At 39.6% G+C, this 25,917-nt stretch overlaps 2 protein-coding genes across 7 annotated transcripts; both read left to right on the top strand.

Annotated features, from left to right (window-relative positions):
• The first annotated feature begins 134 nt into the window (after positions 1-134).
• On the top strand, positions 135-11,809 carry GTSE1 (G2 and S-phase expressed 1). 5 transcript variants are annotated; one of them, XM_039379412.1, is made up of 12 exons: positions 135-163; positions 768-845; positions 1,851-1,914; positions 1,995-2,598; positions 3,715-3,885; positions 5,255-5,402; positions 6,575-6,940; positions 7,134-7,206; positions 7,607-7,855; positions 8,974-9,154; positions 10,280-10,405; positions 11,412-11,809. In XM_039379412.1, exons 2-12 carry the CDS (start codon positions 773-775, stop codon positions 11,493-11,495), a joined length of 2,139 nt encoding a protein of 712 aa, XP_039235346.1. In that variant the 5' UTR covers positions 135-163; positions 768-772; the 3' UTR covers positions 11,496-11,809. The 5 variants fall into 5 exon arrangements, with proteins under 5 accessions (XP_039235346.1, XP_027587792.1, XP_027587793.1 ...); XM_027731991.2 differs by having other exon boundaries at positions 5,237-5,402; XM_027731992.2 differs by lacking the exon at positions 135-163 and adding an exon at positions 275-381 and having other exon boundaries at positions 5,237-5,402.
• Positions 11,810-13,629: 1,820 nt separating this feature from the next.
• TRMU (tRNA mitochondrial 2-thiouridylase) lies at positions 13,630-22,916 on the top strand. 2 transcript variants are annotated; one of them, XM_027731969.2, is made up of 11 exons: positions 13,630-13,722; positions 14,099-14,264; positions 16,459-16,565; positions 17,128-17,250; positions 18,422-18,594; positions 19,278-19,331; positions 19,845-19,911; positions 20,706-20,806; positions 21,898-22,042; positions 22,261-22,343; positions 22,596-22,916. In XM_027731969.2, exons 1-11 carry the CDS (start codon positions 13,632-13,634, stop codon positions 22,740-22,742), a joined length of 1,257 nt encoding a protein of 418 aa, XP_027587770.1. In that variant the 5' UTR covers positions 13,630-13,631; the 3' UTR covers positions 22,743-22,916. The 2 variants fall into 2 exon arrangements, with proteins under 2 accessions (XP_027587770.1, XP_039235387.1); XM_039379453.1 differs by lacking the exon at positions 13,630-13,722 and adding an exon at positions 13,796-14,009.
• The last annotated feature ends 3,001 nt before the right edge of the window (positions 22,917-25,917 follow it).

The following is a 25,917-nucleotide window of genomic DNA, read 5'->3' as shown; positions in this document are numbered from 1 at the left end:
GCCCTTGGGGAGATCCTGCCAACTACAGGCCCCAGAATGCACCGGGAGAGCTCGTGTATCCTTCGAACCTGCCAATGAGGGCGCGCGGGACGCGTCACGTGAGCGGGGCGCCATTTCAAACGGCCGGGCGGGTGCGCAGCGGCCCTGGCGGGAGCGGTGAGTGGTAAGTGTGTGTGGGGTGGCTCCCGCCCTTTCCTCAGCGCTGCGGGGTGGTGGAGATTCTAGAGGCTCTTCCCCGACGTTTGGCGGCCGAGGCGCCGTTGCGGTCGGGGAAGGGGCGACCCGTGCGAGCTCGCCTGAGGTGGGGCGGTGGGAGGTTGGCGGGACTGTGAGGTGTGTGACATCCCATAAACGACCTTTTCGGTGGTCCTCAGCGACAAGGTGAGGAGCAATGGCCATAAACTGAGACACAAGAAGTTTCACCTCAACACGAGGGAGAACTTTACGTCGAGGGTGGCAGAGTACCGGAACATGCTGCCCGGGGAGGTCGTGGAATCTCTCCGGAGACATTCCAAACCTACGTGGACGCGTTCCTGTGTAATACGTTCCACGTGACCCTACCTTGGCAGGGGGGGTTGGACGGGGTGATCTCCAGAGGTCCCTTCCAACCCTAACTATTCTGTGTGGCAGTCCCTAAATATGATAGTTTTCAAAGGGATTGCTTACCCCCTCGCTAATTTGGCAGTATCGTCAAAGTCCATGACCCTGTTGGTTTTGTTTGGAGTTTTTTATTTAACATATTGCATGGCTAATTCTGTATTTTCCAGACACAATGGAGGAAGGAAAAGAAACGTCAGTGTGTGCGAGTCATGTGACTGAAGAAAAACTGTACTGCGTGAGCAATGGTAGGTGGAGAACATTCTCTACCTGGTTCATACCTTATTATATCAGTAGACATCCTGTATCTGCTTTGTGTCATGTTCTGTGTACTCGTTTCCTTGGATGGGCAGCTGTTGGCAGTCTCAGAGGTAGAAGCCTCCTGAGGAGTTTGTGTATCAGTGACTGATGTCATCAACCTTTCTTCTGTATATCTCATCTGAGCTCCTCCCTCTTCCTTATCTGTCTGCTGCTGGTTCATTTAATATGTAGGGTATATAATAACTAACAAGAAAACTAATCTTTCTCACTGGCTCCTGCTACTGTCCTGTGATGGCCTGAACCAGAAAAGAACTGACTGATGGGACAACTGCATTGTCACATAGCTGTAGATTATATATTCTCACTTATCTTGATTGGAGGCTGCTGATAAGATACATTCCATCTTCCTATTATGGATGCTTAGAAATTAGCATTGAGCTATTTCATGGTAATTGGGCATCTCACAATTGTCATATTCTGCAGTGGGGTGAACTTATTGCTCTCTACAACTCCCTGACAGGAGGGTGTAGCCAGGTGGAGGTCAGCCTCTTCCCCTAAGCAAACAGTGATGGGACCAGAGGACACAGTCTCCAGCTGTGGCAGGAGATGTTTAGGTTCGATATTAGGAAGAATTTCTTCACAGAAAGGCTGATTAGACATTGGAATGGGATGTCCAAGGAGGTGGTGGCGTCACTGTCCCTGGAGGTGTTTAAGGAAAGACTGGATGTGGCGCTCAGTGCCATGGTCTAGTTGATGTGGTGGTGATTGGTCATAGGTTGGACTTGATGATCTCAGAGATCTTTGCCAACCTAATGGATTCTGCGATATGCACAACAGTACCTTAAATTTCCTGGACCTAAAACATGTTTTAATTTTTTAAACTTGGTAGCTAAATTTTTTTTTTTTTGCCATCAAACATCAACTTCACCAAATTGTCAAAGCATAATGCAACTATTTTTATTGCAAAAAATGTGACAAAATCCTTGTTATAGTTTCAGACTTTCCTCTTCTGAGTGATGAAAAATTTGATTTTGACCTTTCACTCTCTTCAACAAGGTAAGTAAAGGTATATTTACCTATAAAACCTTCAAAATGGACACATGAAAGATGCCAGGCTAAATTATTTTTCTTTGTAGTGGAAATGAAGATGAGGTTTTTGTTGGAGCTGTGGGACACAAAGAACGATGTATTGCTGCTTGTATGGAAGCAAACAAGAGCATGCCTGCTTTTGATGATAAACTCATGTGGAGCCCACTTCAAGAAGAGAAATTTGTGGAAATTTTCAAAGAAGCTCATTTGTTGGCACAGCAAATAAAGACTGGAAGCAAGAATGAAGAGACTAACACAAGCCAATCAGAAGAACAGAAAAATAAGATTACAGAAACATTTGTGGAGGACTCAGAGTCAAAGCTGAAAATACTGAGAAACAAAATGATAGAAAAAAGTCCCAGATCTGTTAAACGGGAGACATACAATGTGCAGGATAGCCCAGCATGTCTGCTGCCACCTTGTTTTCAGAAGGCATCAAATAAGCTTTTGTCAGATGGCAAAATACATGCTCTTCCCATTCCTCCAAACAGAAGCCCTGCTAAAATTTGTGTGTCTCCTACGAAAATCGCCAATTTGCCTCTGACACAAGAACAGAAATCTGAGGAAACAAATATAAAGGCAACTGGCAAACTGCCAATGGCAAAACCTTCGTGTACTCTTGGAAGAAGCAATTTGTTGACTGTTGAAAAGGTAAAGTCAGCTTCTGGGCAATGTTTTCTTTAAACGTGGCCTTTATGTGTTTTAGGAATGTTTAATCTACAGTCTTCAAAAGTGAATTTTAATCTTCTGATGCTTCTCTACCTCATAAGGTCCTCAGGCAGGAAACATATATAAAAAAAGGAAAAGTAGGGCAGACGCTGGTATAGTAGCCAACTAGCTTGTTTATTATGACAATGTAGAGCATCTGCAGCCAAATTTCTGTTGTATTCTGGTTTTGTGAATATTGTAATTCCTGGGTTCTGTTCTAACTGGCTTCTAACACTGCTTTGTTCCTGGTAAAATTACTGCACTGTTACACTTAATGTATACTTCATTTTACACTTAATTTTACTCTGACTGTGTAAAAATGGCATTATTTGCTGTTAACCCTTGTCAGTGGAGGTGAGGCAGGGATGGGAAACCCCACAATGATTTAGATAGGACAGGGAAATCTTTTAGGTCTAGTTCTGCCCACAACTTGTCTCAATCATGAAAAGCACTGATTACTGGTATTATACTTACATATAACCACATATATGGCTATTTGACCAAATGCAAATATATTCTAAATGTATTCTAATTGGCTTATTAAGAACCATCAGCTATAGAAACTAGGGGACCCTTTGATTCCTTTGTGGTATAAATCTTCTTGATTTTGGGCGCTATAAGAAAAGGCACAGTCTTAATGCTTTAACAAGCCAAATTGTACCCCACTCTCGGAACAGCCTGCATGATACAGTCTACCATTGTAATGTTGATCCCTTGGAAGCCAGAGTAAAGCAGAGGAATATTAAACAGAGAGTCTAATATTGTTGTAAGGAACAGCTGTTACAGTATGGAACAGGATGTGGGTAAACATGATTATATGAGATTTGTGCTGATGAATTGTTGCAGAACTGTCCAATATCTTGGTTCAAACGTGTTCTGGTACTTACGAAATACACTCACTAGACTAACTTCACACTGTATTTGTCTAAACACCAAGGACTTCACTGGGTTCAGGGGCTTCTTCAATGATGATTGTCTTTGTTTCTTAACAAAATCAATGTGTGTGTGTGGTTTCTAGAAACAATAGTAGCTTTTAAAATGTTGCATTGAAATTTGCAGCTCAAATCAGGAAAAAATACTAGTATTTCTACAAAAAGAGACTTCAGCAGCAAGGGATCATCTGAAGATCTAATTTCTGATAAATCTAGTGTTGCTTCAGATGTCTTCGAGTCTTCATTCAGTGGCAGTTCCTCAGTGCAAGACACAAAAGCCCTTCCTGCACTAAGTAAGGTAATGGCAAGTATTCTTAGTACGAAAATAACTTCTGTAATATTCTGATAGAAAGAAAAATTAATATAGTTTACTTTCTAATTTAATTTAAAGCTATACTGTTGTGTAAAATGGTTTTAAAGAAAAGTAATATATGCTTTATAATTACCATTCTTGAGTATGTGCTCTAACCCTGTAACACAGGGAAATGTACTTAAGAGCAACTGTAAATGTGTTAGATTAACATGAGTTGCCTTTATTTTTAAAGCACTAGCTTGCAGGTAAGTGATCAACAGTTTTCTGTAAGACACAAAGTTTTTGATGTGTGTAGTTAACTATACCATATGAAAAGGTTGCCATAACTCGTATGAAGGTAGTATACCTACAGCTGTCAGTTGTTTTGAAGCTTTAGGTGCCTACTTTAATGCTGCATGCCGCTTCACTGAATCACAGAATGATCGAGGCTGGAAGGAAGGGACCTGTTGAGGTCATCTGGTCCAACACTCTGCTTAAGCAGGACCACCTGGAGTCATTTGTCCAGGACCAGACAGCTTTTGAATATCTCCAAGCATGGAGTCTTGGCAACCTCTCGGGGCAGCCTGTGCCAGTGCTTGGCAGTAAAAAACTTATTTCTTGATGATCAGAGGTAAAACCTCCTGCGTTCCACTCTGCACATTGTCTCTAGTCCTGTCACTGGGCACCACTGGGACACTGTCCGTGCAGATATTTTTATATATTGAGATCCGCATTGAGCCTTCTCCAAGCTGAGCAGTCCCAGTTCTCAGCCTTCCTCAGATGAGAGGTGCTCCAGTTCCAGTCCTTTAATCATCTTAGTGGCCCTTTGTTGGACTCTTTCCAGTAGCTCCAAATCTCTCATATGGGGGAGCCTGGAACTGGACATAGATCTTCAGGTGTGGACTTCCCAGTGCTGAGCAGAGAGCAGGATCACCTCCATTCACCTGCTGGCGACGCTTCTCCTTTGTGCAGCCCAGGATACTGTCAGTGTTGTCTGCTGCAAGGGTGCATTGCTGGCTCATGTTCAACTTGTCCACTAGCGCTCCCAAGGGCCTTGTCTGCAAAGTTGTTTTCCAGCTGGTTGGTGCCCAGCATATACTGCCACCTGGGCTGACTTCTTTTATTCTTTAATCCCTTTAAGTCTATACTCAATTTCTGGCAGGAATAAAAATAGATCTGATGTTCTAGGTCTGTATAATAATCCAGATACAATGATCTGTTTCTAAGAAAACTCACTTTTTAAACTGTATCTGAGTCGGGAGCTCCTCTAAAATTCACAAATGAAAAGTTTTATAATACCAAGAAAAATAATGGCAAAATAATGTGTTAAAGAGATGGTTTTTTGCTTTTGAATAAGCTATGTTCTTTGGTTCAGCCTGGCTTAAGGAAGATGACATATCTGAAACTTCCTGGTGTTGCCAGTGGTCTCACAAGAAGGACTACATCATCATCTTTGTCATCACTTTCCAGCGTGAATTCAAGTCTCAATTCAAGCTTACCCATTTCTCCCATAGTAAAAAAAGGTAATAATTCCTACTACAGATTTGTGCCACAAATCAATTTTGAAGTAGTTAAGCATGTGGGTTTGGGAATGTTTTAGTGGTGTCCAATATATAAGAGCAGTGAGAAATGTTTTAAATGGAGAATAAAATTTTCTACGCTAGCCCTGTAAATCCCTGGGGACTAATGTTAGACATCTATAATTTGTAAAAACTAGATTGATGAAAGCCTGATGCCTACATGTGAGGGTCTGACACAGCTAGAAAAGTAAGCTCAGAAAATTTTGTATATAATCTTCTCTATTATAACCAAGAACATGAGCTTCTGAATGCTCTAAGCTTGTCTAACTGGTATTAAAGGGAAAAAAACAACCGAACAACACCAAAACAACTGAAATTTGGAAGGAAGGGGGAAGCAAATTTCTGTAGGCCTAATAAAAGGATAAGCTTTACTCAAGCAGATTGGAAAAAACACTTTTGGGGAGATAAAGTGAATACAGCCAAGAAGCTAATACTATAATGAGGCCATCAATTTGACCCTTTCAGTAAGTCTCAAAAGATCAGGAAAATAGTCTCCTAAAAGTACTGACAGGTTGTAAGCATCACAATTCTTGTACATCTCTCAAGATACCAAGTTACAGCAAATTTGTGTTTTGTACTTTGCTTCTGGGAGAATAATAATATATTACTAAAAGCTTAATAAGAACTATTTTATGCAATATAACTGTCAAGATTCATCCTATTAATGAAAGTAACCTACAGACTCATAAGTAAGAACTGTACAGAAAACTGGAAAAACCCTTGTGGGGTAGTTTAGCCTATGGCATTACTTACTGTAACTCAAACTACTACCTTCTTGAAAGGCTGCTTAAGGGAAGAGAGTCAGCTATGCTGGGAGAGAGTGCTGGAAGTGTAACTTGAATCTGCAAGCTGTATTGTCATTCTGTGAATATTCTTTCACTTGATTGCAGTAATTCAGGAATTTGGTGAGAAGACATTAAAATAAAATTGCGGGAAAATTTGGGGAGTAAGTTTTTAGTAGTTGTTTGTGTTCCCATAAACTTAGGTTGTTTGAACATAAATTTAAATGCTGTAAATTGCCATTTTTCTTTCCTATGTGAATGTAATTATTCTGCTTAGTCAAAAACTTAGCGATAAGTGATGATTCAGAAGTACAACTTAACTTTCTATTTCAGGAAAATCAAGCATGTCATCAAAAGTTAGTGCGAGTGGCTCTAGTACAAGCAGGCTGGCCCTTGTCAGACCTACCAGAGTGTCATCTCTGCAGGCTGCCAATACTGAGAAATCCAGGAAGCAAGTGAGATCAGCTAGTACTCCCAAAATATCTAGTGCTGTAACCTTGGCTAAATCTTCATCTTCTGCAACATCATCTGAGGTTGCAGGCAGTGGAATTCAGAGACCGAGCTCTGTTCCCAGTCTGCAGCAGCTATGTCAGCAGAATAAAGATGGAAGTGCAGCAAAAGGAAGCCTATGTCCAAAGCCCAAGGCTGGAGTTTTGTCTGTTTCCACAAGTCAAACTAAGGTTCCTGTGAAGACTCAAGGTAAGCACATACTTTATGTAACCTCTCTTCTAACTTGCTTATTAAAAGAAAATGCTACCTTGAATGCTTGTTATTTGTTTCATTACACTTCTGTCCGCCTTTTAGAAGGAATTAGTATTTTAACTGAAACATATTTTTTTATAAAAGAAATAAATATGAATCTGATAGCAGTTAACAAAACTTTTCTCTTTAGATGCAACACCAAACAAATTGGCACCAAAAGCAACATCATCTCTTGGATTAACATTTTGTGGTACACCTGGAAGGTAGGGCTTAACTGAAAACTAAATTCACTGGGGCATAATTCTTAGAATGCAACATGGTTGGGTGTTGCAACAGTCTTTAAAAGTTTGAACTTCATTGTCAATCCTTGAGACCCTCCAGGTTAGATGTGTTAGTGCCTATTGAAACTGATTTAAAACAAACTAAACCCCACAACTAAACCAAACAATCCTCTCCGATGGTTTTCTTAGCAGTGCTAAATAGACTAGAGTCATTCATGGAAGAGTTCTAAGAAGTAAAGCCCTTACTATGCTGTGATTATCACCTTTAAGCTGATTGCTGTTCCGTTACTGACGGAAGGGAAATAGATTTCTATTGTTTGGAGGAATAGTTTTATTCCAACTGTTTCTAGAAGGTTTTGGCTAATGCGTGTTCTTTTTCTAGTGCCATGGCAGTCAGCACTCCTATGAAAGCCTCAGAAGATAAGGTCTTTCAGAATTTTTGTTTTCCTGAGAGGCCTGCCTCCATGACTCCTGCCATCCTGAAACCATCTGGCTTACCTACACCTGTCCGTCGGACCTCAGGATTCCCAGCAGTGACCCCTAAGACTGCACCAAGAATGGCATTTTCTCCACATGCTGCATCTCTTCACCGAAGTTCCAGCTTTTCTACCAAAAAGACACTTGCAGCTGGGTAATTCAGAATGCCTCATATATTAAATGACTATTGTAGGCACACTGCCTCTAAATTAATTTTAACGATGACTCTTGGGTTTCAAGGACCTCTGCTAAATGTTTATAATGAAGCATTTGAGCATAGATGCTGTATAGGCCTAATAAAAATTTATATCTTGTGACTAGTAAAATGCTATACGCCTTACTGAGGTGAGTCAATATCTAACATTAAAGAATTATAATTTTAATAGGAATTTATTTGTATTTTTTGAGCTAGGGAACAACTAAAACTTGTATCTGATGCTCTGTCTGAAAGCAGATTTGGCATTCGTGCTACTTTACTATCACCTTCTGATGAAGGAAAGTAGCTGATGAAAATGCATATTACTTTTAACTTTTGTTTTATACTGTTACCAATGGTCTCTAAAATTACACTTTTTTAAAGCATCAGTCAAAAAGCCAAGGATTTAGTTGACTGAACGTTAGTTTCTGAGCAGGTTTACCTGTGTTTTTGTTAATTATATTTGTTTTCTGTGAAAGTAATATTGCCTTTTTCATATTATCAGCTCAGCATCTTCTGATAAGGGCCATATATGTGTTTGCAGGCTTGTTCTGTGGCTGCTGCAGAGGAACTGTATTAAAGCAGGAATGATTCATGGCTAGAAAACTGTGTGATGTTACTTAGGCCAAATGTCCCAAATAGTCTTTTCTCTCAAGGAAACAATTACTCTGTCTACATTGACTTTATCATACTAATTAGATTACAGCCTCTGGTCTTCCAGCTGGTGTCAGTACTTCCTTTCAAGCAGGGGCTGAAAGGGGTTTCTCAGTGATATGCAATATCAATGACTGCATGTGTGAAGTTTAGGCTGCATGGATATGTCAATTAAGATTAAATTCTTCATCATCCTGAAGTCATTAACTCTTCTTCTTTTGCATGGGTAGGCTATACATTTATTGCAGCATGAAATATTTTGTATTTTGCAGGTAACTAGCATTCTATTGGCTGAAATATGGAAATCTTTTTGATGATTAAAACTTGTGGTTAAAAAAAGGAGAAAATGAGATTAGGGCATTGGCTTAAGTAATTCATGTTGATTAAAGAACTCAACTATTGCTGATGTTCTTTTTCCCTAGTTCTAAACAGAAAGAAGAGAGTAAGACACAGATATCTTCTGAAGAAGACGATGTATCTCCTCCACCTGTGTTACCTCTTGCTCTTACCTTCTCACCAGAAAAATCTGCTACAGAAGTAGTAGAAAACGAATTAAAAGAGGCTGAAGTACAAAATCAGCTGGCTGAAGAGAAACAACCTGAGGTAAATGACAATACATTTTTCTACAAAACTAAGTTAACTGCTTGAAACCAAGTTATTTGAACTATTATTTTCAAGTAGAAAACCCACTTTGGTACACATGAAGTTAAAACGGATTAGCTGTAACTGTGTGCACCCTCTAGTGCCTATTTTTAGCACTGAACATATGTTCAGTGTTTCCACTGTGTTTCCATCTCAAAGCTGAAAGGCAAATACTTGCAGATTTTATATTGAATTTCCACGTTGGAAAAAGTGCTGTGAAATCCTTGTGGATTTGATTAGAAACACAGTGTCACTGGGCAGATCCTGTTGCAGCTGTAAAGCCCTTTTGGGGATAAAAAATCCCAATAACCCAAAACACTGCTGTAGCTATATTCAGTCTCCTAACAGGAGTGCAAATCTGCATACAGCGAGGGAGAATTAAACCCCAAAGTCCACATAGCAGTCAACTTAGGTAAGTGTTAAGTAATTCTTTCAGTGAGCACTTTTCCCCTCTCTCAGGAATGTACTGGCTTCATGTTGAAAGCTGGCACTCCACAGGCATTAAGGAGAAAGGTGTGAACTGGTAGTTCTGAAATATTAAACTGTCAAAGTGGTTATTGATTTACAAATACTCAGGTGTAGAATAATCTGTAGATTAATTACTTGATGTTATTGCATTAGTATATTCCTGGTTAGCTTGGTGACACAAAGTATCTGTTAGAGAATTGCTCAGTACATGTATAGGGTAGTTACACTGGACAAAAGCATAACTGAAATGTGAAGCTCTACATAACAGTTTATATGGCTAAATAACATTGCACAATAATTGGAGTTAAGTCATTTAAATATTAAGAGTTATTAATCTTCTGTTTTAAATTTGAGTTAAAAAAGTTTTTCACTTGAAATCAGATTTATGCCCCAGTGAGCTCTTTTTCTTTGTCTCACTGCATTTTCCCCATTGCTGGCAGAGCAAGAGCTAAGGTTTTTGCACCGTGTGCAAACAACCCTGCATGAAAAACAACCAAGCTGTAAATGAAGCCTGTCCTGTGATTATTACATCTGTATAAGCTAAATTGACTGCCTCAATGTTTATGGAGGAAGCATGGTGAATAGAGTGGAAAACCTGAACTATTTTTTCTTTTAAAGGCCTTACTGGTAGACATTGGAGTAGACAGATCTCTCTCACGCACTTTTGAATGTGAAAGTAGACCTCTGATTGACCTTTCCAACACTCCTGAAGTGAATAAGCCTGTATTCTCTGGGCAGATAAAGGTAAGATTTGAATAAATCTTCGGGTGCAAATATGTTAGGAGAAAAATGTCAGCTGGCTGCATACCCTTGTCGGCAGAGCAGCTCCACAATACTGTAGGAACTATTTAATATTAGTTCAATATGATATACATCTAAGGTGTTCTAAGTAAAGAGAATGTTTAAAATCAAACAATGTGTCCTAAGTAGAGCTCAGTGAGCAATCTGCAAATAGGAAAAGGAGGAGGATGTAGAAAGAACTTAACACTTAAAGCAGTTGTTATAGAATTAAACTGTTCTGAAGCAGAAAGTGAATGTTGTCTTCAGGAGAGTGGGCATGCTTACTGTTGTTTCTCTCTTTTTGCACATCTTCAGTTCTTGGCAGCAGCTCATTTTAATCAAAAAAGAAAGGTTGTCCCTACTGTTTAGCTCCTCTCCTAATCCCCTCTTCATTTTGAAGATGTCTGTTGGAATCTACTCTAAATTTCACAAGCATTTCTGGGCGAGTGTGTTTTGTACATTAGTGGCTTGAAGGTAGATGCCTTTAGATATTGTAAGATGAATAGTGGTAACTATGAGGATGTGGTCTTTGACAATAGATGTAATTGGGATCAATTTAATATCAAGTCCTTCAAAGTATGTCAAAAGAAGAGGCTCGCAGAAGTCTGACTTCTGGGGGCATGTTCAGAGGAGTTCAGAAGTGCTCTGCCCTGACTTGGATGGCAATGTCACTTGAATATGCATAGCAGTGAAACTCAGAAAAGTCTTTAGGCTTTTAAGGTGAGTATGGGCAATAACCACTTTGTGAGAACCTTGTGTTTGCCTAGGAATGAGCTTATGTTTAAAAACCTGACCATAAAAGCTTGAGTGTTGTGCTGGTATTGTTGTGCTTGTATTCTAAATAGCAATTCCAATAGGAACCCTAAACAAAAAAAAAGTGCCCAAGAAGACTGTTAATAGAGATTATAGCTGCTGGTAGCCATGTACAAAAACTGACTACACTAGCTAAATTTTATTGTTTTTCTTTCAGTTAATTGATTTGAGTTCGCCTCTTATCACTCTGAGTCCTGATGTAAACAAAGAAAATCTGGATTCCCCTCTACTCAAGTTCTGAACTTCAACTGAAATGAAGAATTCTTGGCAACTGTGATCTTTACTTAGGTGTTACTCTTCATTCATACAGGTTTTTTTGAAGATGGCTATAGATTATCTGATGAACTGCATTAACACAGTAGAATTCCAGTAGTCATGATAGAGCCTGATAATGATTTTGTTCATGGATGTGCTGCAATGGGTATATTTAAACTATATTGCTCTAAGGCAAAATATTGGAAACCTGTGTCTTTATTTCCTACCAATTGTCCTTTGATTCCTTATCCCCTACGTACAATGAAGTTTTAATTTAAAATAAATGAGTTGTTTACCAAACTGTTGTACAAAATAGCTGTGTTTTATTACAGACTTCAATTGTAGTGTTTCACTAACAAATGTTAATGTGTAGGTAAAGCCTAGTGAACTTCAGAGTGGTGTAGCAAGTTTGAAAACAAACATTTCATTATTGAATACCAGTGAAATAAATCAACAGCACCACCTGAATTTGTGATGCAAAGGAGAAAGTAACAGCATGTTACTGCCAAATGGTTTAGTCTTAATAGTTGCAGGTTAGACAAACTTTCGCACTCTGAAAAGAATAGAAAAATACTTTTCTTACTTGAATGTGCCACATCTGGAGACTTTACATACAGGGAAGTGAATAGAAATGAAAATGCACACAGTAGTATCTCATAAATGTTGAAGTGACAAGCCTGTCTTGCAGACTAGAGACTTCTGCTGTGTATATACTAGCTTTAATATATTTATGAAAGTTTGTCAGGAGATGGAAATCTCTTGACAATTAATACCAGTTGTTGGTATTAATTCAAGAAGTGGTGGAAATGGGAGACAAAGGACTTAAATAGGAAGAGGTGTTCAGAGGAGTTTGTCAAACATTTTGATGCTGAAAAAGTCGTCTGCCTTGGCTTTATCTGAAGGCATTTGCCTCCCTTCAGACATCTGCCTGTTCAGGGGCTACTGCAGTGTCACACTCCGCTCTCAATGAAGGCCTTGGGTGAGATGCTGAAGATTCTTAGATGAAACAACCACGCTTACCTGCTCCTGCCAAATAGGAACCATAAAAATATGGAATTTGTATACTTGCTTTGGTTATTCTTGCTTTCCTTCTGTGATGAGCAAGACAGCTTTTTCAACTGGAGCATTTATTAAAACTATTTGAGACTGCTGTGCAGTTAAAAGCAATAATTGAACAAGTCTTTAAATGGAGGGCAGAAATTTGTTTAGTTGCATATTTCTAAACTGAATCAGAGGGAGAAGTAAGAAAAAAAACCACAATTTTTTAAAATAAGTGATGTGATTTATTTTTTGAAAAGAGGTAAATGCCCTAAATTTCAAGGACTTGCAGGAGAGTCAAGCTCTCTGTACCCATTGAGAACTGCATTTTTGTGTATGTAAGGTTTTGTGGGCAGCAGCCATAAATCCTGTTTTTGAGTGTGGCCACGATAATTTAGGAATGCCATGAGTCCTCTGCCAGCTGAAACTTGGGTAGCAAGGGGGTCGCTTGGCTGGCTGAATACTTCTGGGATTCACCACCTCTCTGGACTAACCCAACTCTTCACAGGGATTCAAATGCTGAGTTAACACGCTGATGTGTCTTCATATAAGAGCCAAATTCCAGTCTTCAAGGTACGAATCAGTTGCTCAAACAGCAGGAGTGTGGTTAGCACAGGTCTGCCTCTGCAGATGAATGGTGGTAGAGCTGCTCTGTAGAATTGGCTGTAGCCAGCTGCAATGAAGTTTGACTTATGCAGTGATAATGGACATCAAGCAGTCAAAGAAAGATATAATGTTTTCTTCTGGGTCTTCCTTTATCCAATTCATTGTGCTGGGTCCTGGGGCTCAGGGGCAGTGGGAGCGTGTGTGTGAGGGTTCTGGTTGGCCTGATGTGGGGCGGGTTGTGGGCCAGAGAGCTCTTCGGCTTTTTCCACTGAGTGAAGGAGCGGACGGGAAAACCCCCGGCACTGGGCCGGGTACGTGCCTCCCTCGCCGTGCGGGCACCAAAGGCCCGCGCTCGCGCCGCCGCCGCCGAGGGCCCGGCGGTGCCCGTGCCCGCCCCGCCCAGCGCGCAGGCGCGTTCCCCGCGCGGCGGTGTCGGGGCGGGCCCGGGCGGGCGGAAACGGCGGCGGCGGCGGGGGAGATGCTGGCGGCGGCCGCGGGGCGACGCGTGGCCTGCGCCGTGTCCGGCGGCGTGGACAGCGCCGTGGCCGCGCTGCTGCTGCGCCGCCGAGGTGCGGGGCGTCCGGGGGTGGGAGAGCCCCGGCTCCGGCTCGCTCCCGCCGCGCTGTGGGGGCCTCCCTTCCCCTCCCCGTCCCTTCTGGGCCGGTCCTCGTCTCGGGCAGGGCACCGCGGGGAGCCGGGTGCTAATACGACATATCATCCTGTTAGACTGCCAGAAGAGCTTGGTTTTAAGTTAGCTGTTAGCTACAGGAAAGAACACAGCCATACAATAACTATACTGTAAAGCTTAGGAGGATGTTTGCTTAGCACAGGCTAATCGCGTCTTCTGAAGGAAGCAGTTAGTCAAGAAAGTCTTGGAAAACACAGGTTTTGGGTCCAGGCTGTAAGAATTTAACTTGTTAAGTGATTCTTACCTTCGTTTCATAGGCTACCAGGTGACAGGCGTGTTTATGAAGAACTGGGACCCCCTGGATGAACAGGGAGCTTGCTCCATTGACAGAGATTGCGAGGATGCTTACCGGGTTTGCCAGAAGCTCGATATTCCATTTCACCAGGTTTCCTACGTGAAGGAATACTGGAACGAAGTATTCAGGTAGAAACACATTTACAATAGATGGTATTTCAGTATTTTAGTGTGGTACTGTGTTATGGTGAAAAGCAAGAACGGACAGATAATGGGCAATGGCAATGCATTGCAGTATTGTCAGTGCTAAGAGGAAGTCCCGAAGCCTGTTAAATATTGGAGGAATTATTTTCTCTCTGATTTGTACTTAGGTCAGAATTTATATCCTAGTTTTAGTATGTTATTTTTAAATCAGTAGAGGATTTCTCCCTAGTTGTGCGTGTGTAGCAATTGGTTTGTTGCAGCTCATGTCTTCAGCTACCCATGTACTGGCCCAACCTTATTGCAACCTGAAAAAAACCCATTTAATAGGGTGCTATTATTTATTATTGTCTGTGTGTGTAACTTAGGCAGTGCATTTTACATAATATGTACTGAATCCAGTTTACCACAAAACGATCATGAGCTAGCCTTTCTTCTTTAAACTATGACAAATTTGAAATTGTTTAGACTCTAAAGGGAGTGCTCAGATTTTCTGTGAATTTGTTGCACTTTAAGGGAAGTTCTGCATTGGAAAGGCTGAGAGTTTTTTGTGGGGGAAAGGATAAGAAGGGACACATTAGTATAACAGCATAATTGATCTTTATGCACTGAACATAAGTACATAGAAGTTGTTCCCTGATCTTCATCATTCCCCTTTAAGTAGTACTGTTATTACTGGGGAATAACCTGCTACTTCTACTGCATGTTGAAATGACATCAAGCTGAGCACCAAACCTTTGGGCAGTCTGAAGAAAATAGCAGAACAGCCTTGTTCTGAGAAAGTTCACTCAATTTTTCCCTTTCGGTGTGAGATAATGAAAAGTGTTATCAAGCTTATTGAGGTGTGTGGGGTGTCCATAAATGAACCAAAGTCCAGAGAAGTTCAGCTTTGCTTTTGCTTCTCACCATTTATTAATACAGTGTTTCCAAACATTCTGTTACAAATGTCTTTCTTTGTTTCAGAATCCTTTTTTCTTTACTGTCATCAATGACCTTAAACTTACTCCTCTGGATCTCTCTTTAAAGGGTTAATCATCATAAAACAGCTTTTATCACGAGAACTATTCCAGGTCTTGTCTTTTCCATGGTTTGTACAAAGCCTTTTTCAGATCTTTACATCAGAGAGAGATCCAGTAGGCATCCTCCATTGCCCTTTCTCTAGTTCTGTGCTTTACTAGAAGCTCTGAAATAATGTGAGCCTGGCTTTATGTTGAGCCCTATATAAAACTTCCAGTGTTCCATAAGAGTGTGGTGCTGAGCCAACAAGAGGGAGGCAGCTCTGGGTAGACCCAGGTGATTTAATTATTAGTATGAGTTGTCAAATTCAGAACTTCTGAATAAGGAGTTAGACAAAATAAAGGACACATTACTTTATTTCCTATTTATTGATGTAATGTATAACATGGTAAGGAAGAAGCAATTGATTCTATTCCAGGTGGTGAAAAGTAAAACTGAATACTAGGATTGCTGTTGTTCTTTTAAATCCAGTCTGTGCCCTCATTTCCTCTTGACTTCACTGGCTACTGAGGACAAGCAAAATAATGCAATGATTAGGCCTTTTGGTATCTCAGGGCATTGCTGGATGCTGGTTTAATTGCATTAGTTATTATTTCAATGTTTTCAAGCAAGTAATGCTAAGTACTTTAATTATGCAGTGTAAAACTACAGCATAACTTTGAGAAACTTTGAATTTCTAGAAGGAAAGAAAAAGGTCAGGAAAAAGTATGTAAAATTAAGGCCCATGACTAATTGGTTATGATGACATTATTGCAGATGAAGTTACTGTCTGTTCCACTGTGACACAGTAACTCCTGGTGTGTACTGCACCACATTGCCCTTTGAAGAATTAAATAGGGTCATTTAATTCTAAAAGTAAATATTTCATAAGAGATGAGTAGGATCTGCACAGTGGGCAGCCATGTCTGCCCTGAGGGAGTATTAATTTAATAAAGCAAGGTTACAAGATTATAAATGATCATTTGACCCTGTTCTCAGCTCACTTTGGAGAAAATCTTCCAAGCATTGTTTTTTTGCAGGTTTAAATCTAACAGGTATTTTATTTCTGACATAAAATGCTTAGTATGATGGGAACTCAGCTTCTCATGTTTAAACAGATTGTCCAGTCTCAGATAGTATTATGCATGTTAATGATGTTGATAGACTTTGAATCTTTATTTTACAGTGACCTCTTAAAAGAGTATGAATTGGGAAGGACACCTAATCCTGATATTGTGTGTAACAAGCACATCAAATTCAACTACTTTCTGCATTATGCTATGGATAACCTTGGTAAGGAATTTTGAAGTATGTCAGTACAGAGTGTGTGCCCTGGAAATGCTTACAGGATACAAAATCTTTAAAAAGTGGGGAAAAACATGAGTTTGTGTGCATGCCTAACTCACATATCTCTGCAGCAGTATTTCAATAATTGCAAAGTAATTTGGTTTAGGTTTGATTTTACAAATAGAATCATAGCATGGTTCAGGTTGGAAGGGACCTTTAAAGGTCATCTAGTCCAATCCCCGTGCCCTAGGCAGGGACATCTTCCACTGGATTAGGTTGCTCATGTGTAGGAACAGATTTAATTCAGGGACGTGCATTGACCTGACCATTAAGTTTTACATTCTTAGGTGGTCCTTAAAGCACAGAAGCACAAGTACTGGCATGCTGGTGAATAGTTTACATTATTTAAATAGCAGGAGTACGACTATTGTCAGTGTAAGACTCCTCTATAGGATTTCTTCTTTCATTGCTTTCTGCCTTTCTTTCTGGATGTTTGCAATCCTGCTTTGAACTGTGAATTTCAAGTACATACCTTTGTATTTTGTTTGGCTTGTGTTTTCCTTGATAGGAGCAGATGCAATTGCTACTGGGCATTATGCTAGGACCTCCTTAGAGGATGAGGAAGTGTTTCAACAGAAACATGTTAAAAGACCACAGAAGCTTTTCAGAAACCGTTTTGAAGTTAGAAATAGTAAGTGGTGTCTTCATTTCATGTTTTGTCCTAGATACAAAGAAGAAATTTAAACTATATTTGATGTCACAGAATCAAGGATGTTTGTTACCTTACACAAAATGATAACCAGTTAAACCCCAGCCTTTGTAGAAGGTTGGTTGTGCAAAAGAGCATATTTACATAACTGAAAATGACCCTGACTTGTCAAGTATTACATTTTCTGTTTTAAGAGCTAGATGAATGTCTGATCTATAGTGAGAAGCATGCCATACCCAAAGGGAAAGAAACTTGCAAACTATCACTATGCAAAGCTACCATGGTGATGTTTTTGCGTTACAGGTTCCCCACTTCGATTTGTTTGTTCTGGACTTAAAGAAGTTTATTTTTTCTTTGTTTTAATTTTATTTCTGGAAAGTTGAAATGGCCCCAGCAGAACCAACGTATACAACTATACGTGTGAACCAACTATACATGTGACAGACTATGATTCACAGTTGTAGTATTTTGTGATATTCTAAACAGTCTTCTTTGGCTTTTTACTGAGATTTTGTATTACTAGTTGTGACTGAACTATTGGCCTGTGGTTTGTGTTCATTTGAATCAAGAAACACATAAGTAGTGTTTGTACAACAGCAGAGCTATTTGTTTTTAAAGGGAGTGGGCAGAACATGACTGAAAAACTCTAATTTTGTTTGATCAGGGCAATCAGAAGATTGCATCTGTTTTAAAGAAAAAAGTCAAACTCTCAGCGTTGGGAATAACTCCACTGATTGTTCAAATCATTGATTTATATCAGGGAGATTTCAGGGCAAAACAGTGTGTTTTTGAGGAACAGTATACTCTAAGGTATTTTAATCTTCATTCTGTCTTTCACATAAAATGTGAAAATTGTTTTCATTTTTTTGTGTTGTTGATGTCCTTTCCAGTGACATATGCACTCTTGCAATAGATGAGGCAGTGTAAGACTTTGTAAGATTCTGCACAGTACAAAATCTGAATATTTCTAGATCTTTTTAGTGGTAAGAAAATACCCAAACATTTTCAGTTAGATTTTGAAAAACTAGTAAAATACTGTCTTTAACATATATTTGGAAATAATAAAACTAAAATGTTGTTTGTCAAAATACTAAAGGAAGTTGGGCTATTAATGGTAGTTATGTTGAGATGCTTTATGTGTTTCACTTTGCAGCTGTGAAACTCCTTCAAGGGGCTGACCTCTTTAAGGACCAGACCTTCTTTCTAAGTCAGATCTCACAGGATGCTTTGAGGAAAACCATTTTCCCTTTAGGGGATTTAACAAAAAGTTTTGTAAAGAAGATAGCAGCAGAACATGACCTTCATCATGTGCTAAAGAAAAAAGAGGCATGGTAACACTTAAACTCTTTTAATTTGTATTTCTCTCTAAATCAGACTTTCCTGAACTTTTTGAACTTTGATCTGTGACAACTTGTCTGCTTCTGAGCACCATAATAGAATAGGTTGGGAAGCAATTTTCTTTGCTGTCTACTTCCTTAAAAGTACTTTTATGAGTTTGTGGTTAGTTGTGTATTTTAGCTTGCAGATATTTTGTCTGCTATTGTACCTCAGAAGAACTAAGGTGAAGGTGAATGTGTAGGATGCTGTGAGCCTCAAGGAAAGCATCCTCTGTCACAGCAGTGGAGAAGCCTTTGGTCTTTACTCTTCATATCTTTTAAAGGCTTCCTCACTATAATTATTTTTCGGTATGTCTTTAGAAATTGGATCATCCTGTTTTTCCACAGTTACTTTTAACAAAAAAAGTTATGTTTCTCTGAGAAATAACACCTCATGAGTTGATCTTAAAAAATGTAGTGGAGGCAGTAGTTGTATTGCTGATGTTGTCTTGATTGCTTTTCACGTTTATATTCATCCTCTGTAAATGGGTATTAGAAGAATGTAGGCGGTAACTGAAAGGAAAAGGAAAACCTATTTGTTTTTGAAAGTTTTTTTTCAAGCGATTATTAGTAGATATTATTTCAGATGTTTTTCTCTGCTTTTATGGATTCAATTCCATGTTTCCTTTTCAGAGTATGGGAGTCTGTTTCATTGGTGAAAGAAACTTTGAAAATTTCCTTCTTGAGGTGAGCAGCACTAAATCTGTGACAGTCTTTGTTTTGTTCTGGTGTTCAGTTTTTATAAAAAATCCGCAGCAGTTTGTGGCCCACAATGTGTAGTGATGTCCCATCTCCCTTTGAAGTGCCAGGCCTAGGCACAAGCTCACACCAACAGCTTGTAGGAAGTATCATGCCTCTCCACCAGCAGTCAGTCACTCACTTTCTGTAGCAAAAGGAGTGAACATGCACTTCTTTGTGTGCCAGGCTCTGACAAATGGTTGGGATGTGAGTGAGGCAAATGGCTGAATCCCGTTGTCCCCTGGCATGTGTGAGAATGGCAAAGTGAAGCCTAAATTATTTCATAAAAGGATTGCTCTTCCTACTTTTCTCTCTAGAGCAGCATCAAGGAAAAGTTGCTTGGGCAGAGTTTGCTTCTTGAAAAGCTATTTTTCAGCTTCAGGAGAATGTAGTGATGGAATCTAAAATATACTGTGAGGTTTTCTTGGGCCATCTTGTGACTTATCTCTTCCTCTTTGGTAGTATTTGGAACCTCAACCAGGTAACTTTGTTTCCATTGAAGATAAGAAGGTGATGGGAACACACAAAGGTAATTGGCTAACCCACCTTAATAGCTTGCTTTTAGGTAAATGGAACAATACTGCTTATATTTAGAGGCACCAATTTTGTGAAATTCCAGAGAAGTCTGCAGGTTTTCCCCAAGTTTTTGTTAAATTGTGGAAACTTACTTTACACTATATAGAGCTTTAAACTACAACTGATTATTGATTGATTATTCCATGTTGCAAGAAAATAAATGATAATTATTAGAGTTGCTCTGTTGATACTGATTGTTATTTTAATACCAAGAGACCATTGTTCACTTAATTCTTTCAAAATGACTGTGCTTCCAGGTTCTTTAGTACCTAAACTTTGCAGAAAAAATGCACAATGAACCTCAGTGATGCTCAGCAGGTCATCACCAAACATTCCTTTTCTCCTGTGTGTCCTTCCTTTGCTGTCCTCAGTTTGAGCTGCCATAACCGAGCTCCTCTCCCAAGTAATTTATGGTAGTAGGATGTTGCACTGGTACATAAAAGTAAGGGAAACTGGCAAGACTGAATGGTAGCAAAACCACAAACTGAAGCTGAAATAAATGTTTTTATTTTATAAAACCTATGAATGCCATAGTTGAAATGGACTAGTGTAAAATCATGTGCTTCAGGTGTGGATGAAAACTTTCAAGTAGATGTTAGTTTAGTTCATAATTGGCCCACTTCTCTAAGACAGCTTGGTTTGTTCTTTGTTTAGTGGTAAAGTTTGGGGAAAATGATTTTAGTGTTATTTTTCTGAAAGTAAAAGATTAAAAGTTGCTAGCAGCTTTCCATTTCTGTCTTTCCTTAGGTTGGTTCCTCTACACAATAGGCCAGAGGGCTCGGCTGGCAGGCCTCCAGGAAGCTTGGTTTGTTGTAGACAAAGATGTCAGCACTAGAGATGTCTATGTGGTGAGTTAAAACACTGGTGTTGCAAATGACTAATGCAAGCAATTTTGTGTCTGCTGCTGTATGGAATGTGATCCTAAGCTGGGCAGAATTCTTGGCTTTTCTCTTGGAGGAAACAAGAACCAACTAGTGTAGCATCAACCGACATGAAACATCTTATCCAAAGGGGCTTTTCTTGAGTAGCAAGTTGGTTTAGATTTTGTCGTAGAACTTTTCCAAACAAAGGGCAAATACTGAAAAGAATCAGCTGGTCTACTGAGCTCTTATTTTCTACTCTAAAGCATGAGGGTTTTGTCATAGTTAGTATGGAGGGTTTTGTCATAGTTAGTATGATAATAACTTTTATAAAATTATAAAAGTTGTTATAATAGGGTTTATAAAAGGTGTAATATCTTTGTTTATGTATTGCTGCTTTGTTTTTCTAGTAAAAGAATTAGTAGCCAGTAATACAGTTTTACCATTTTGAAAACTCAGGCAGAATATATATAATACTGCAGATAATTGGTGTGTTAATGGCTAATCATATGAGATGACTTGGAGTTCTGCAGCTTGCTAGCATTGTTAGTGTTTCTTGCTGTTCGTGCAGTTGTTATTCTTATTTGATACTGATGTGATTATAGTGAAGGTGTTCTGCTACTTGTTGATGTGCCAGTGGTGGTGGGAGACCATAAACAAATGAGAATTGAGAAGAAACAGACAAGAGCACTAAGAAAATTTTGTTATGCCCTACATAACATAAGGTTGCGTGTGTGCAACACTGTTGTTGGGGATGTGTTCATTTGGAAAATTGGAGAAGAGGGAGGTAGCATCTTGTTGAGATAGGAGAAGGGAGGACAGTAGACTTCTGAACACAACCTGAAGATGGCAGAAACATGGTTGGAGGGAAAAGAATACAAGAAGTGACATGACTTTGAAATGCAAAAGACTGACAAATAATTCAGGCTTACTTTAGCCTACTTTAAGTGATAATAAATGCTTGCTTTCTTACTTATTTTGCCTTCATTTTGATATGGCTTGATGCTTCCTCTATATTTCATGCTTTACAAGTTATACACTCTGGCAAAAACATCAGCATTAAATAAACATGTTTTAAGGCACCATCAAGAGACCACCCTGCTCTGTACAGAGACCTCCTGCGGACAAACCGAGTGCACTGGATAGCAGAGGAACCTCCAGCAGAGCTGGTTAGAGAGAAGATGATGGAATGTCATTTCAGGTTTCGGCACCAGATGGCACTGGGTAATCAAACCTTGTTTTATTTTTTCTTTTGCTTGATTTGTTAAACTCTGGTACTGTGTTAATGCAGTTTTGCAGCAATTGTTGAAATGTTTTGGCTTGTCTTTCTGTAGTGTCTTATAAAAGGGTATCTTGACTTAGATCTGTTTAGCCTAGTTATGAAGGTTTTTTAATGTGAACATAGGGATTAACTGTCAGGTGTTTGGTCGTTTTCTGCCTAGTGCCTTGTGTCCTGACTCTAAACCAAGATGGGAGTGTGTGGGTAACGCTAGTGAAGCCAGCAAGAGCTATCACGCCTGGACAGGTAAGTTATTAGAAGTAGTTTTCTGTCCTTTTTTGTGTTTTAGCTGATCTGGCTAATAAAACAGAGTAGCTTTTTTATTAACTGGAGTAATTAATTTATTATTTAATACTATTTTGTGTGTTTTGGGTTTTTTTTAAGATTTAGTCAGAATAAATGAATGTGCTCACTATTCAGCAGGTCTTGCAGAGCCTTGAGTTGGTCACCATGCTGTTTGCAGCTGCTGAAAAGACTCTCCCTGTGTTTGTCTCCTAGTTTGCCGTGTTCTACAAGGGTGACGAGTGCCTGGGCAGTGGGAAGATCCTGAGGTTGGGCCCATCTGTGTATACCATGCAACAGGGCAAAAACCGAGGGGAAAATCCAAAGAAGGAAGAGATTGACAAAATAGAACCAGCAACGTAACACGTGGCATTGTTTATTGAAGGACTTTGAAGAATTTGCTGCCTGAGAATAATAAAAACTGTAATAAATGTGGCTCCTGTTGATCTCTATGTTCTTAAGGCCAGTTGACCGTAGAGTCCCAGCTCTTGACTGTTAGCACTGAATGAGTTTAAAACTAAAGCCAGTGCAGTGCAATTTTGCTGGACTGTGTGGTGCTATTTATGTTAATACATATCAAGGGATGTCTTAAATTGTTAACCGTAGTAGTAGCTACACATGCAAGAATTTTAAGATAAAAATCATGTCTGAAATCATAAATATCTCTTATGCGGAAATGAAATGCCTTTTTTTCCCCCTTATTTAAAGGTGCCTATCTCTAGTAAAGTACGTATGTTGTTTTACACTAAATGTATCTTTGTGCTTTGTACTGAGGAAAAGGAGTGAAAGGTGTTCAAATTCAGCATTTTGAATTAACTGCAAGCAAGAGATATTTATCTTTAATTTTATATAGTTTTATAAAAAATGCTGTGGATTCTTAAACTGTATTAAGTAGTGGTTTCCCACGTTTACAGAAATCAGAATTACAAATCTTAGGGACTTAAAAACAGTCTGGAATGTTAAATGTTTTCACACAACTGACTGCTAACTGCTGAGGGCTGAGGCTGTTTGGTTTGTTCCCTGGAGAAAAGAGTGCATTGTTGTGCTTCAGAAAAATGCAAATTCGTAGGAATTTCCTTGCTGTGTATCTAGCTTAATATAGACCTGATAATAACTGGATCTTGCCGTATCTCAAAATTAGGAAGAGCTGAATACCCCACCAAATTATGTTTATAAGGATTGGGTGCATATTGAGGACACCCTAAGTTTATAATAAAACTTTATTACAGCAAGTCAACAAAAATGAATTCCTAACTGTCTCCAAAGTACAGCTCTGCAGGAGCAGGACTTTCCAGGTGAGTGTAGAATTTTGAGATTTACATCCACTCTGGGCAGTAGGAAAGCTGTAGCATGAATAGATCTTTTCAGCAGATCTGAAGGCTTGGATTACATGTACATCCTTTTCTTTTGTCTTGGTATCTTCTAAGAATTCCTTTTGTTTCTTCTGCTGAGAAAAGTAAAAGGGAGAGAAGACTTTTCAGTGTCTACCTCCTGATCTGGCAAAGTTAAATACAGTTCAGGGAGCCCTATGGAAAAAACCTAGACAGTTAAAATCTTACTTGGCATTACAGTAGATCTACTTGAGAGGGGAAAACCATCCTTTTTCACTGGTGCTAAAATCAATTAAATTTAAAGTCTGTCTTTAGATCTACTAAAGACATCTACTACTTTAGATCCATGTGCAGGTTAACAATAAGGACACTTTATGCTTCATGTGAACTCCTGATTTGTATTAGGTTAGTTGTTATGGGTCCTGGTCATGACTTCTATGTGGTTTTATGTGGTTACATTGCAAAATGTAGAATTAATTACTTAAGGAGTTAATGCTCCATGTTGTCCTCACCTGAGTTTTGCCGCAAATGTCCCAATTAAAATCTTAACAAATGTTTTGTGTTATACTAGCGTGGTTTATACTACTATGTCATCTCACAATCTGCTTTGGTAGAGATATGTTCAACTGTGAGGACATGAAAAAGGACATAGCCACCTGTGACTCCTGGATTTATTAATCTGCAAGATTAGCTTCCTAAAACTGTCTGCTTCTGGGCGTGCCCAAACCCGCCAAAACATGTCAGCCTGGAGACATTGTGGTACCCAACTCTGCGCAGGTTGAAGGAACTAAGATCCATACAACTGGTTCCCATCACCCTTGGGTTAAACTCAGTTGCTCTTAAACAGTCCTCTGAACCTGGTCGGAAAATGTTTTCTAGGCAAAAAAACCTACTTGTTGGATTTGGATAGACTTTACAAATGCTTTAAGAACAACAACAGAATCACCCAGTAATTTTGATAAATTTGCTATTTTTTTCAAGAAAATGTTCATCCTGCCCTATAGGCTCAGTAGTTACTTGTGGTTTTCTGGGCTTGAGCATTGCTTCAGTGATGGGTGGAGCTGCTGAGTGGTTTGAGCTCTGAGGTACTGCCTGGGTGAAGAGCTGCTTGCTATGAGGACACTGAGAAGGCACCTCACTCCAAGGATGGTTCTTTTATGCAGGAGAATGTGTTCCCTGCAGCCTGAATGTGTTTCCATAACGTTTGAGGACAAAAAAGACTTTCATCACTATTCTTCAGCTCTTTCTTTTTTTTTTTCTATTTTCTTTTTATCTCTATCGGATGGACTCTTTTCTTATAAATCCCATTCTGAGAACAAGATTTCCTGGTATATTATCCCTGGGAAGGCTTTGCTGCTGAATTGCTGGTACAATGTCTGGTGCATCCCAAGCCCAGTGGATTCAGGGTGCTTGCTTGGCCTCAGGCACAGTCGGTGCAGTATTTTTTAGTGCTTTTAATACTGTTATGGTGAATTTAGGAGTTCTGGCAACAAGATCCCAGGTTTGCTGAGAGCCACTGAGCCAGTGTCTCATAGCAGGAAAGGGTAGCCATGTCCTTCTTGTAGCATAGCTGGCATGAAATGCAATGAACATCTGCTACAAATCCTGCAGGACAGAGACTTTTTACATATGCTCTGCTTCCCTCATTTTGTTTAAACATCCTTTACATTGGATACAGTAGCAATCCAGGATGGCTAATGTGGAAATTCATAAATTAACATGCTGCTCTTCAGTGGAAACCTCTCTAGCAATGGTCTCCATTCACTTTTAAGGCTCAGGGACTTTGATTTTTATCATCAGAGCTGAATGTCATGGTTCTGCTGAAGAATCCTCATCTGAGGTAGAGGTGAGTATAGGCACTGTTTGGTTAGTACAGACTCATTGTCTGAGAAGGGTGGAGGCTTCTTCTCAGCTTCTGTGCAGCACAGCCTCTTGCTGTGGTGATAAGCAAAGACCTTTGACATCATGAATCGATTGCTGCTGTTGCTCCCAGTGAACCTCATCATACTGCTGGGAGCTAGGAATTAGTGGGCATTTGTGAAACTCAAATTGCAAATAGCTTCTTGCATGGGATGTTTCACAACAGGTTGCACACGTCCAGCAACACAACACTTGCATGTTTAAACCAGCATTTCCAAACAGCCTGTACTGTTCAGAGGGCTTGGTAAATTTCTCTTTCCATCCCATGTGCTTCTCTTGGATAAGGG

The sequence above is a fragment of the Pipra filicauda genome, unplaced genomic scaffold (genome assembly GCF_003945595.2).
Source record: "Pipra filicauda isolate LSUMZ 115617 unplaced genomic scaffold, ASM394559v2 scaffold167_size3244652_pilon, whole genome shotgun sequence".
NCBI classification, from domain to species: Eukaryota; Metazoa; Chordata; class Aves; order Passeriformes; family Pipridae; genus Pipra; species Pipra filicauda.
This window is presented reverse-complemented; position numbering and strand designations above follow the sequence as displayed.